Genomic DNA, 14,057 nt, shown 5'->3' on the forward strand with positions numbered 1-14,057 from the left:
CAAATGAATTTGAGATCAGAATTCCTGGTAGTTTTCTCAGTTGGCAAAAAAAGAAAAAATTTTGAATAATCTGTAGTCTGTTCTGTCATATAAAGCCCCAGTAACAGTTAAAAATTAACAAAACAAAATATGAATTTCAATATTATAAAGCAATTTTCCCACTGTTACTTTTCTAAAAATGCAAAAATATACTATGTTAATGAATCATCTTTAAGAGCAGTTTAAATACAAACCATAAGCAAATGTGAAATAAGAACACACTGGCTGTTTATAAAGCAGGACCAAGTAACTATATATACAGCAAAGAACTGGTGGTATGCCAAAAACAATACTTCACTAAATATTACCACTTTGAGTAGCTACTCTATAAGAAGATAAAACTGAACGAGCATTGAATTTAGTTACAGCAGTTTTCAGAGTCTCAAGGATGTTAGTAAGTTGGAGCTTAAAACTATCAAGTGAGTATCATATTTGCACTTCATTTTTCTCAGCAAATTTAGAGATTTTTGTTCTCTAAAGCCCTAAACATCAGGGCTTCAGCTTAAAATTATTAAGAAGCACACTACTTAATTTGTCACCCCATTTATCACACTCATTGTATTTTACAGGGCAGAGTGATTCAGTAGCATTAATTTTAAGAGAAACACTCAGACAATCCCAGTTATAAAGAACCTAATAAAGAGTTGAATGCTAATAAAATAAAATATTACAAGAAAGGCAAAATTAAGTGTTTTGCATTAAAATAATTTTAATAAAATAAAAAATCTATTATTGAAAATCAACCACTTACCAATATGCAAATGTAATTCATTCACCCTCCTGGTGATAAATTTTAAAGGTAAATCAAAGATACAAATTGTTCTGAAATTATGAAACATGGACAACACAAGTAATCCAAGAAAACAAACCTTGGCCAGCTAGGAGCATCATCAGGATTATTGCCTTTGTCATCAATAACCTCATCATTGTCATCATCATCATGGTCTTCACCAACATCATTAGCCTGATCAACCTGGTCATCCAATTCATCACTGCCATTGTCATGGTCATAACTATCTTCATAAGTGTCATTAGAATCATCATCACCATCACCATCAGTATAGAGTTCAACATAATCACCATCCTCTTCAGGTGGTTGAACAACAGGTGCAGGAGTTAACCAGTCATCCCGGAAGATTTCAGATAGTGCATTATAGCCTACCCATTCATTTGTCAAGTAAACAGGGGGTGATATTTTTCCTACTTTAAATCCATCTGGAACCTGTGTGCACAAGAAAGGTTAATGTAGTTTCTAGTAGCCTTTCATTTTCTTCTAGATTGGAAAGATTCCAAGCTGACAATATTTTAAAATATATTTTCAACTGAAATGAAGATGTTCACTCATTAGGTAGAGTCAACATTTTTGTAAGGATGAGCCGCCAAAACCCAAACCTCAGGCTGTGATCCTTAATGGGCTTTCTAGATCACACAGGACAAAATTCACTCACTTTGTTTTTAATTAGCTCTACTATCTGCTGAGAACTAGACATTCTAGTTTTGTTTTGGAGAAGAGTGTTTTGGTGTTGGAGAAGAAGACAGATGATTTGACACTCTACAGAAGAGTTTCACTATTTTCCTTTTGTTTTATCCTTTGATATTGGGATTAACACACAGCTCTTAAAATTGATGTGTTAATTTCCCCACTCTAGTTTTATACAACATAGATTATCTTAAAGTAATGCAAACACTTCTAAGAAGCAAACCAACTTAAATTCACCTTAAAAAAAAAAAACTACCTGCAATGAAGAAGACCCAGGTTCAATCCCTGGGTTGGGAAGATCCTCTGGAGAAGGAAATGGCAACCCACTCCAATATTCTTGCCTGTAAAATCCCATGGACTACAGTCCACGTGGTCACAAAGAGTTGGACACAGCCGAGCGACTAACACACACACACACACACACACACACAAACACACACACACACATAATGTCTTGTAAGCAATCTCTGAGCAATCTGAAAGGGGTGTATGTATAGTAGGGTAGAGGTAATTACAAAAGTAAAACAGAATGATCTGAAAGCATTAAAGCATAAAATAATTAGAATGTCTTTTTATTTATGAAATTAGAAGGCATTTCATTTTTCACTATTTTTAACCTTTATGCATTGCCTCATCTTCAAAGAAATGAATAGACAAAAAATGAGTATTTAAACTACTTCTTAATTTGAGCTAATGCTTCTACAAGTAGCTTTTTATCTCTCCTCTCTCAAATATATTCTGATACTAGAATGTGAAAATGAAATATTTTATGATCAATTAAATGTCTTTATATGTCAAATGTCATTTCTAGATTTCATATTCTGCATGCTGACATAACAATAGAAACCTATATTTGAAAGATTAATTTAAAAACTGAACGCTTTAGCCTTTCCCTCAAATGAAGATGAAAATATGTAAGTCAAAAGAAATTGAAGATTAAAGAGAACAAATATAAATATGTTAGGCATTAAGATGGAAACCTACATGAATATCAACCAGCAAACTCTGATCAATGGTAGAATAAGGTGGTGATGACTGGGACCTCCTCCTGGTCACAGGAGTTGCTTCCTCAGAAGAAGATTCTGTAGAATGCCAAAAAGACATTAGTAACAGTGGTAATCACAGCCATTATCTTCATTTTTATAGCGAACCACTTAAATTTCTTGGTATTTTTCTTGTAGCCTCTTTCTATTCAGGAGAGATCACTTGATAAACTCTTATGGGGCCAAGATTCTATGTTCTATTTTCACAGGTAGAGAGAGACTCAAATTTTGTTCTGTTAGATCTACATGGCTTTTTTATTTTTAATATTAAACATATACTTGCTGAATATTTTTGTGTAAAAAGGTACATAGTAAGACTGGTATGCAGATAGTCCCATGAGAAAAAGAGAATGCATCATGAACAGTAAAGGCTGGGTGGTATTTCTAGCCTCCCCTAATAACCAGTAGAAAAAGAGCCCAACAGTGTATAGAAGATGATAGTTTAAACAAAATTTTCAATAGGAGAGTTGACTCTTCAATCTTAATCCCCCAATATCCTCAAGTACTGCAATACAGTTGAGACATGAACAACTGAAAAGTGACAAATCTTAGCCCTTTTTATAAAGCTGTGAGCCTTTCTATAGAGGCACTCTGCAATACAACTTTCTGCAGTAACAGAAATGTTCAGTATCTGCACTGTCCAATACATTAGCCACTATCCACACATAGCTTTTGAGCATTTGAAATATGGCCAGTATATCTGGGGGGTTGAATTTTAAATTTAACTTCATTTTCATTTTAGTTTTAACAGCCATATTTTGCTAGCTGTATCACAGCACAGAGTTCAATTTTATAGTGTAAATATTTCCATTTAAAATGCAAATCTGTCCAGATTAGAAGTCTGGATTTTTTATATTAAGGCTTGTGGTATAGTAAATAACATCTGTGCTTAAAACAGGGTGAGAATATTTAGGTTCAAAGATCAGTAGATCTGAGTGAGTTTACTTAGAAAAAGCTTCACTAAGGAGACCTTCAAGTCCCTATTTACTGTTTTTGGGTGCTTGGATTTTGAAGATAAATAGTATCCTTTTTTTTTTTTGCAGCCTTGATATTTATATAGCCAAAGTATTGACACTACAACTCCAAAAAGCATGTGTTTGAAAATATTACTATGTTTTGAAGAACACATCTTACACAATGAACACATCTTGAACGATGATGAACACATGATGAACACAAGATGAACACATCTTACAATTTGTGTTCATGCCTTCTGACACTGTTGTACCTTTGCAGTTTATTACCTTTCTGCAGAAAACTATTTTCTTGCAAGTGTTTTGGTGTGTCATTAGGCTAAGTAAGAAGTGTGGGTGAATGTTTGAGGTTTGGAGGCAAATTTGTAGTAAGGTTTTCTGATTTCCTATATCATAAGGTATGTAATATCATAGGAACTTCAAATCATCTATGTAGCACACATAATAAAATAATAGAATTTTAGAGCTGAAAAGAACTTTAGCTATTATCTACATAGATACTCTCCCTTTCTCTCTCCCACCACTGTTCATAACTGCTTTGGGGACTAGTCCAGAATTTCCTTATTTTAAAATATACAATATGAATAAGTCTTCAATTTTTAGTTGCTTCTGTAGTATTAGCAAATTAACCCTGGTCAAACCAGAAATATTCTGAGGGAAAAAATTGCTAAAGTATCTCTTCACATAGGCTTGCCTTATTTCTCACAAGATAATATTTCTGCACGAGGGGACACTCTTATTTAAAGGAAGTACATCACTATCTGAGTTTCCTAAGAAGAAGAATGACCTTTAAAAATTCAGGTATTCGAGTATCTGATTTTCATACAGTACAGCTATATCTTCATTTAAGTATTAACATTTTAATAAAATCTATATGCTATATTTTTACAGGTGACCTGGGAACTCAGTCAGGCATTTTCCCCATGCTTAACCTAGTTGAATTGCTTAAAAGTAGATAGTGCCAGATTTTATGTTCCAAGGCATAATTTTGACTTTGTTTATCCTGATATTTTATAAATCTATAATTCATTTAAACTTTCTCAAAAGTACACCATAAAATAAAATACTTATTTGAAATTCATATCACAGTTTGTGAAGCTATTTGCTATGATTTTATTAATTTTTTTCTTTTTGAGTAACTATATTAATTTTTAACATTTATGATATACTGTATATGTTTTACTTTGAGGAGGTAAAATAACAAACTGATAAATAAAACACATGCCCACAACTAGTCCATCTAATATTTCAATATTCTAAAGATTGTCCATAAATTTTAGCCTGTTGGAGAGGCCTCCCTCAAGTTCCTTTCCCATATTTTTCGCACATGGTATAGAAACTAAAGCTGAACTCCAACCCTCCACCTCCCTAGACACATTCTTAACTACTACCCAACTGAAAAAAGAAACTTCAGAAAAATTACTCTCCATTTCTCAAAGGTCATCACTGACTGCCAAATCCAATGACCTCCTGTTCTTAATCCTACTTGTCCTCCCTGACACTATTGATTCATTCCTTCTTGAAATTCTTTCTTGACTTCTGCAAAATAAACTGTTAAACATTAACTCCGTTTTGACTGTTTAAACTTTGTGCTTTGAATCACCTGATGCTGCTGGGCAATTTTGAGGATTTTGTGAGCTCCTTTGTCTGATGTCAATTGGCTTCTGAGCTTGTTCCAAAAGAGACCGCTGAGGAACACTAATGAAAAGACAGAAAAGCATGTGCCACGTCCTAACATTCAAAAAGGGAATGTATAACTCAACATCAAGACCAACAAAGTTTTAAGTATATGGGTATATATCAAACTGAAAGAAGTAGAGCTTAAGTAATATTTTCCAATTTCTGCAAATCTATTATTTTATCTAGAAAACAGAAACAATTTCTAAAATATAAAAAAAACTGTCTCCATACAAGTATATGTTTCCTTCACATATCATGTTTATTTCTAAAAATTTCTATAAAGTTTCTTTAAACTAATATTCAGACATTATTATTAGCTAGGTAAAACACCAATAATCATACGTTTATAGTATATGTGAGGATTTTAACATGATAAAAAGCAAAGTTATTGTTATTTTAAATATTCTACTATTACCATTCTTATTTCAAATGCTTGGAATTTGTGATTTTTAATGTCATCCTGCATTAGATACATGAATAAATAGATAGATAGGACACTTTGGTTTTTAGGATTCAAATTCAGGGAATATTTAGAAAGTTTCTTTGGACAAGAACTGCTAAATTTTACAGTTGCTTTGAAATTTCTATATAGGAAATACTTTGATTACTGCTTTAGGCCTGGAACAGACAAGAGTCTTTTCTATGACCTTGAATTTCAGAAAAGACTCAAGGTTCAGTTAAATTTGTTTCATAAATGTAACCATATCTAAAGTAAATATATTTGCTATACATAAATTCAAAAACCTTTTTGCGATAAAAACCAACCAAATCCAGTTTAAAAGCAATATTGAATTTTTATATACCCCATGTTTAACAATTTAATAGTCATACTGATTTTATATTATACCCATGATACCAAAAAAGATACACAGAAACTAAACTGGTTTCTCCTCCTTTGTTGTCAGAAGGATCATGACAACTCATTCACTGAATGCATAGTAAGGGAAAGTTCCCAATTTTGCTTTAAAATTTTCCAAGATTTCTGCCTACCAGTTAAATCTAAATGACATAAATTCATGGGTGTTTAAAAAATGATAAGATAGGAATATACATACTAAATATTATAAGCTCTATGCCATCTGACCATACTGTGCAGATTCTTGAATACAGTAAGTATTCACTGAATGATGAGTGAATGAATATAGGCTAAGTTCTCTCTAGTATGTGTTGGGAGTTGGAGGGGGTATGATTTTCAAGGAACACCTATATCAAAATTTAGCAGTCAAACACAATACATGGCATACAACATCTAAAATATGAGACATGATCTTTGAAAATTAGTGATTATTATCAATTGTATAGAGCTAAAAATTACAGTGATTGGTATAAAATAATGATATAATATTGAGTTTTAGATTTGATTTTCTTTATAGTTCATTTCAGGTTTGCCCATTCTGTGGCATTAGCTGCTGAGGTTATCCATTGTATGTGTGTTTTATCATGTAGTACATGATGTTCATGATGTACTACATGATAAAATATGTAATTGAAGTATACCTGATACACTAAAATATCACCTGTTTATTGTAAATTACTAATTGAAAGCTTTTCAAGAATTCTGTTAAATTGTGAATCTTACCAGCTAATCATCAAACTAAATAACACTGAGATTGTAGTATGTCCAAATATGAAATATCTAGTTAATGGATTGTTGCAGTTTTGGGGTTTTAAACATGGGCCAGTGATATCATTGATGACTATGTTGTCACTAATATTTTAATTGTGAATTTACATAGAACTTAGTTTCAAATAAATAAGCATTAAAATTCCATATGATAGTAAATCAGAGTAATCTGAATATAGAAATCAGAGATACATACCTTGAGGAGAACTTGACACGATGTACACGATCCTGGTTGTAAGGCATAAAAGCAGATCTCTCTTGAACCTTGAGATAAAATGCAAAACTTCAGTAGAATTCTCAATCATAAATTTTTGAGTTACTAATTTATGGGAAAATGTCATTCTTCACATAGAGATATTTTCTTAAAAACCCAACTTATAAAATCTGATTTTCATAAATAAATCATATTATCCTAATTACTTATAGTATGACATTAGAACTGCTTAACCAAAATCTTTGAATATAGCCTTGAATTTTAGTATAACAACAGATTCTGGAGATCATATAATCAAACACCCTCATTTTATTATTGAGGAATCTATATCCTGGAGATGGTAAATGACTTTTCTAAGTATTTACATAAAGTCAAAGAATATCTTTAATCAGACTGTAGGCCTCCTGCCTGATAATTTAATTTTCTTTTTATGTTATCATATTACTTTTTATATCAAGTTCAAATTTCTTGCCCAGAATTGAAATTCAAACTTTGCACTCACTTATCCTTCTAAACTAATACTAAATTTTCAAAAGTTGTAACATACACACATACACTACTCAAATGTCTCGAGTCTAAAGTATTTAATCTTTAAGGAAGTATATTCTTTTATCATATCATAATCAGTGTTTGAAACACTTTTCAATTCTAAATAAATTAATTTTATTTTATCAATTATTCATTCATCTAATACAGCAAAAGACTTGAGAAAGAGCACATATAATCCGTTCTATCTGTGGTACAGATTTACTTTCTGCCAACATTAGTATATAGGGCCATGAAGTGTTGCCTTGCCTTATTTAATTTTGTATCTCTAGGTTTCTACTCAAAATAGTTTTTAACTACCCCCCCAAATAGGTCATTGTGACATTCAACAAGGCAGTCACACTAGATTCTTTAGAAAGGAAAATTCAATGTTACAATGAAAAATAAATTTAGTATTTTCATGCTGATAAAATCATTATATAGTTTCTAGAAACTATATTAACCTTACTATGCTATTTTTTCCTTTTATGTAGCGACCTATTGAGGTTTTCTTTATACTCCAACAGATAGATTAGAAATGAAAAATGTTGTCAATTGTTCACATGTTTTGCTAATGAATGTTTTCCAATACAACCAGATGTTTGGCAGTATGCAGGATAAGCATCTGACTGACTGTTTCCACTTTTGATTCAGATAACTGGCATCATATTGACTCAGTCCAGGCCTCTTGGTTCATGAAGCTAATCTTTGAAAGTTTACTGAAACTAGTTAACCAGAGGCCAAAATTAGAGATAAAGGTCAATAATAAGAAAGGTTAATGACTAATATGAATAGACTGTATTTTTTCTGAAAATTGGGGAGAAGAAAATGATTAGTAAGAATAGCATATATTAAGGCAAATGATGTATTCCAAGTCAATCAGATACAGTTCGTTATATTTTGGGCTTAATGTATCATGCTTATGTAATAATTATCATCTGGGTAAGAGTAAAGTCATCATTTAATAAGGCAGAGAGGGGGACATATTGCCTCTTGTAATTAAATAATATAATCCAGCATATGTTCTTTTTGCCACTAATATTGATAAAGCAGTGCTCTGTTATTCATTTCAAGAGACTGCTATTATCATTCATTATGTAGTGTCCTAGAAAGAACATATTTAAAAAGGATCTGGTAGGCTACAGTCCATGGGGTCACAAAGAGTAAAAAAAAAAATAAATAAAAATAAAATAAAAAGGATAACTGTCCATGGCATACATCATAATAGACTACTGTGAAGTATCTTGAAAGAAGTAGATAGTGATCTTGGATGCTTGTCCTGATTAAGAGTAGCAACAACTCACTATTAATAAAACAAGAATGTCTGAGTTCTTCACCAATCCACCTTATCTGCACTTAGTGACCAAAAAAGTTTTAGATAGCTATTAATAGCTGTAAGGAATGCTGTCTATAATGACAGGACCTTGTCCACACTCCTCACCAATACCATATGCTAATTAGTTATTAAAAAACTTGTGAAAACAAAAGTCAACCTGGACACCAGGACTGACATGATTATTCCCATAAATCTAAGAAAATAAACGATAGGTTAAAATGAGCCAGACTCTGTCATAATCTACATCTCAGAAAAAGATATAAGCTGAACTACTGAATTTTTCATGGGCAATATTTTTACTTAAAAGAATGACTGAGGAGACAAACTGATTCAACTTGGGTATCTGGCAGGCAGTTTATTTAAAATCAATGAAGTAAGCCTGTCAAATCAAGGAAAAAACAATTGATGTTATTTGTTAACAATGATAAAACTGATAAAACAATGATAAAACAAAATTTTAGACTCATCTATCACTGTGCACTTGACAGCTTATCAATACTCAACAATTTTATGATGAAATTGATGATATTAACTAATGCCATTTTTGGTGTTGTGAAATAAAATATATATTTGGAAAGATCCACATACACAGTGAACCAATATTTTTCAACTGATCAATGCATGAAGATATAAAATTGTGTATGAGCAAAACATCTATTCATAGCTGATTAGATGGATTTTAATATTACTGAATATCCAAAATCTCACTGATATTGTTTCAGACTCCATTTCTCTAGCTGGGGTGTATTATCAAAGAATATCCACAATTATCTGAAAAATCTATGGAAATTCTCCCTGTTCAACCACAAATATGCGAGAAGCTAGCTTTTACTCATATACTTCAACAGTTGGCCTGGATGGCTAAGTCAGTAGAGCATCAGACATTTAATCTGATGGTCCAGGGTTCATGTCCTCATTCAGGTGTTAGTCTATCTTTTGGGCTTCCCTGGTGGCCCAGAATGTAAAAAATCTGCCTGCAGTGTGGCAGACCTGGGTTTGATCCCTGGGTTGGGAAGATCCCCTGGAGAAGGGAACGGCTACCCACTCCAGCATTCTTGCCTGAAGAATCCCATGGACAGAGCATGGGAATCCCTGGCAGGCTACAGTCCATGGAGTCGCAGAGTCAGACACAACTGAGTGACTAACACTTTCACATTTTCTTTTCAAACAACATATGGTAACAGAGTGAATGCAGAAGCAGATATGAGAACCCAGCTGTCTTCTATTAAGCAAGATGGAGAATTGTTATTTCACTAAAATTTGCTTCTCATATTAGCATTTAATAGTTTTATTACTTTTTAAATAAAGTGATAGATATTTTAAATTTCGTTTTAATTTATAATACATTATATATTCAATGACATGATCTGAGTAAACAAAAGCTTTTTAGGTCTTCAGTGCTTAAGAGTATAAAGAGATTTTGAGACAAAGAAGTTAAGAACCATTGTCCCATGCACTTATTAGTGTCACAGTAACTCATATTGAGAGACTTACGTCATTTTCTTTAGGATCTGGAATGTATGGCTGCAATGGTTCTATTTGGACTTCAGCCTGAATCGAATGAAATGCTTCATCATTATCTGATGACTCATCTTCTTTGTCCTTGAAACAAAAAGGTAAATAAATATCATACTTGTTGTTAAACTGTAAATTATAGAAGCAATTATAATCATCTTACTGTTCAATTAAAAAACTATTCAATATTCAAACTGATTTAAGTGTAGTTTCTAGTTGTTTTTGGTTCTGCATCCCTTTCAGCATCTGAGTAATGCTACAGATTCTCTGTAGAAAAATGCATATAGAAAGACACATGTCTCTTCATATATTTTAGGGGGTCATTGACCATGTGCAGCTCACTTATTAGACCCAGGTTAAAAATCTCTGGTCTAAAGATTAACTCATGACCCCAAAACTCTAACATTTAATGAGTGGTTAAAATTACAAAGTTTGGCCCTCCTGAGCAACTGAAGATCTGCAATACAGCAGTGCAAATATTTCTCTTTGAGTCCTAGGAGTTTAGGCAAGTTTATGTTTTCCCATTTAAGCCAATCGGCATTTCTTCAACACAAAGGGAATAATGGAAATGTGTTTTCTTTCTTTCTAGTGAGTTGAAATGCACACATATAACTTTAAATTCTAATGAATTTTCAGGTATTTTGAAAGACCTATGACTTGACTACAACATCAAGAATTTTCTTTTTCTTTGTATTTCCCTTGACAGTTACACATAAAGGCAGGAATGCCTATACAAGATCCTAGGTTCATGGGATTAGTAGCTATTATTTAGTGACTTTTTCTTCCATTTTAGAATGGCTTCTTACATAAATATTTAAAACACTGAAAGACAGTAAGTAATGTGTTATGCTACTAATACCATGAGTCTTGCAGGAATGCATAAAAGTCTTTTTAAAAAATGCAAAAAAAATGCATTAGATCCAATTGTTACTAGGGCTCATTGGGAATAGTCATTAGCATTTTAGATCACTTAATGTCTGGCAAATATAGCACTTTGCCTTCTTGCAATTCCTTCTCTATTTGGTTTATTTTGTTTCTTATCTGTTAGATTTGGGGGACTAGACAATCATTTCCCCTTTTGGGTCTTGCTTCTCTTGTTGCTTTTACCTTTTCTCATGTTAAACATGTCTGGGAAACAGCATTTGCTCAATTAACTCAATGGCCACAAACCAAACACTCCCTTATTGAGACATTCAGACAAGGTTGATTTGTAATAACTACATTAATTTTTATTAGATAAATGGATGTTGATAGCAGGGTTTAATTTAGGATCTTCACAATGATTCCTTCTATATAAACAGATGCTGTGAAGTATTAGAAAACGACTGCTCTCCTGGTCTTTTTGATCTCTTTAATTTGCTTATGAAGCCCATAAACCCTTCAGTATCAGATTAGATTTGCCAGATTGAATCCACCAACTCCAGTCAAATTATCTACATATCTATTTATATTAGGGAATTTTGAAGAATGATGTTTTATTAACTTGAATTTGTAACTTGTGCCATGTTCTATGCAGGTACTTCATTGATGCAAAATGGGTGGAAAATAAGTGAGACAAGTCATACTTATGGTAAGCATGTACAAAATATTTTCGAAAACGTTTTCCCTTCTCAGTTTAACCTTTAACATCCTAAAGTACAAAACTAGCACAATTCTCTTAAACAGTATGTTCAGCATTCTATGGGAGGAAAGAGCAAAATAAACATACTTAGAGATTAGAAGAACAAAACTTAACTTTTGTGCTTATTTTAATGAGATATATTTTTAATTTTGACCTATGAAAGCAATTTTTAAAGATCCAAAATAGTAACTTTAATTGTGCATATGATGTTGGTTAAGGAAATAATAGGTAGAAAATTAACTAATAATGAAAGCTAGATCGCTAAACATATATTAAGCAAATAACTGGATCATTCAAACAAATCTTTCTTTCTCAAATTTAGTCACAATTAATTGGAAATTTCAGGATAATTTACTTGAAGCCCAAATTATTTAATCTTCTCTGAGACACACTGAACATTTATTTCATTTGTTTTTATAGAGGGAACACCTGAGTATGAACTAGCATATTTTCTCTGCATATTTGACTTAGGAAAAAATATCAGAAACTCTTACTTTTGCAACTTGTCTCAGTTCTTCCTCATGCTGATTAAAGATATCCTCCCATCTGCATTGGCGCCTTTGCCTATGGGCTTCTAAATCTGAGAGCTCAAACACTTCAGGTCTCCGTGACAACTTTGCCCGAAATCTCTTTGGTGATAGTCTTTTTGCCAATGCCTGCCTTAGACTAGAAACTTTTGATTTTTTCTTCCGTGCTTGTTCTGGTTGAGAGAAAAACACATCTGATGCCAGGTTTTCCATCAGGGTTTGCAGTGGACCAAGCGGCTTTGAGCTATGTGCGTTTGGTGCTCGAAGTAAGTCTCTTGATAGTCCCTCTATGACTGCTTGAACCGAGCCAACTGCCTGTGTGGGGTCTAGTGCCCAGGCTTGTGCTTGAGGTGGCCCCTCAGTTTGCCCCTCTACCGGAACGAGTACCTGAGTATCCAAATGGAGTGGCAACAGCACGTGGTGGTTCTGTGACAATAGGGGCAGGAACACCTGGGCATGGACTTGTAATGACTCAGGTTCCTCTGCCTCCATCTCTGCCTGTGTAGGCTCTGCAGCCTGTTCCTGTACCTCTGGCTGTTCGGGTGCCCCATTCTGCTGCAGTGGCTGTTCAGGTATGTAGTTCTGCCTTTGCTGTTGTTCAGGGACCCGGCCATGTCTTTGCTGTTGTTCAGGTACCTGATCTTGCCTCTGAAATTCCTCTGGTACCTGATCCAGATCCTGGGGCTCTCCTGATGCCTGGGGTTGGCCCTGAGCCTGCTGCTTTTTGGATACCTGGGCCTGTACCTGTTGAGACCTAGGGGCCTTCACCTGAGCCTGTAGTGGCATAAACATCCAGGCTGTCCTCTGTGGTTGTGGAGGTGCCTTCATCTGCATCTGAAGGGGCATAGGTGCCTTAGCCTTCACCTGAGCCTGCAGTGGCATGAACATCCGTGCAGCCCCTTGTGGTTGCTGAGGTGCCTGGACTTGCCCCTGTAGAGGCCTAGGTGTACCGTTCTGAGCCTGTAGTGGCATGAACACCCTGGCAGCTCCCTGGAGATGCTGAAGGGCCTGAACCTGTGGCTCTTCTCGGTCAGGTAGCCACCTTGGTTGAGAGGGTTCTCCATGCAGGACTCTAAGTGGTCTGCATCTACTGCTGGTAGGCAGTCTCAGAAGTTCATGAGTACAAGAAGGTCCCCTAGAAATAAATGCACAAATGGTTGTCATATAATTAGTGTTGTCAGTAGAGTGATGTCATTCAGGGGAGATGCTTTTATTTTTAAAGATGAACATTTTTCTGCAATAAAGATACTTCCACTACATCTTTCTTGAATCATTCCTGTAATGTCTGAAAGTTTTTACATTAGCAATATATTCAGTATTAATGGTCTGATAATCTACTTGATCATTCTATTGTCAGAAATTAAGGACTCTTTGAGTAGTAATAAAATTTTTTCCTCAACATTTCCATTCAAATATCTCTTGAAAATAGAGATCTGTTTTATTAGATCAGAGGATTAAGTTTCTTTGAGTTAAGCACAA

General features: G+C 33.8%; 1 protein-coding gene across 2 annotated transcripts in view; it reads right to left on the minus strand.

Moving 5' to 3' along the window:
• Positions 1-14,057, minus strand: part of NRK (Nik related kinase) — a 130,767-nt gene that overhangs the window by 37,852 nt on the left and 78,858 nt on the right. For both annotated transcript variants that reach the window (XM_065915509.1, XM_065915510.1), the window contains exons 13-18: positions 12,546-13,713; positions 10,410-10,517; positions 7,037-7,104; positions 5,140-5,234; positions 2,504-2,601; positions 909-1,261 (exon numbers count right to left, since the gene is read on the minus strand). In XM_065915509.1, coding sequence (XP_065771581.1) covers positions 909-1,261; positions 2,504-2,601; positions 5,140-5,234; positions 7,037-7,104; positions 10,410-10,517; positions 12,546-13,713 — 1,890 coding nt within the window. The remainder of the gene's footprint in view (positions 1-908; positions 1,262-2,503; positions 2,602-5,139; positions 5,235-7,036; positions 7,105-10,409; positions 10,518-12,545; positions 13,714-14,057) is intronic.

The sequence above is a fragment of the Muntiacus reevesi genome, chromosome X, assembly GCF_963930625.1.
Source record: "Muntiacus reevesi chromosome X, mMunRee1.1, whole genome shotgun sequence".
Lineage (NCBI taxonomy): Eukaryota > Metazoa > Chordata > Mammalia > Artiodactyla > Cervidae > Muntiacus > Muntiacus reevesi.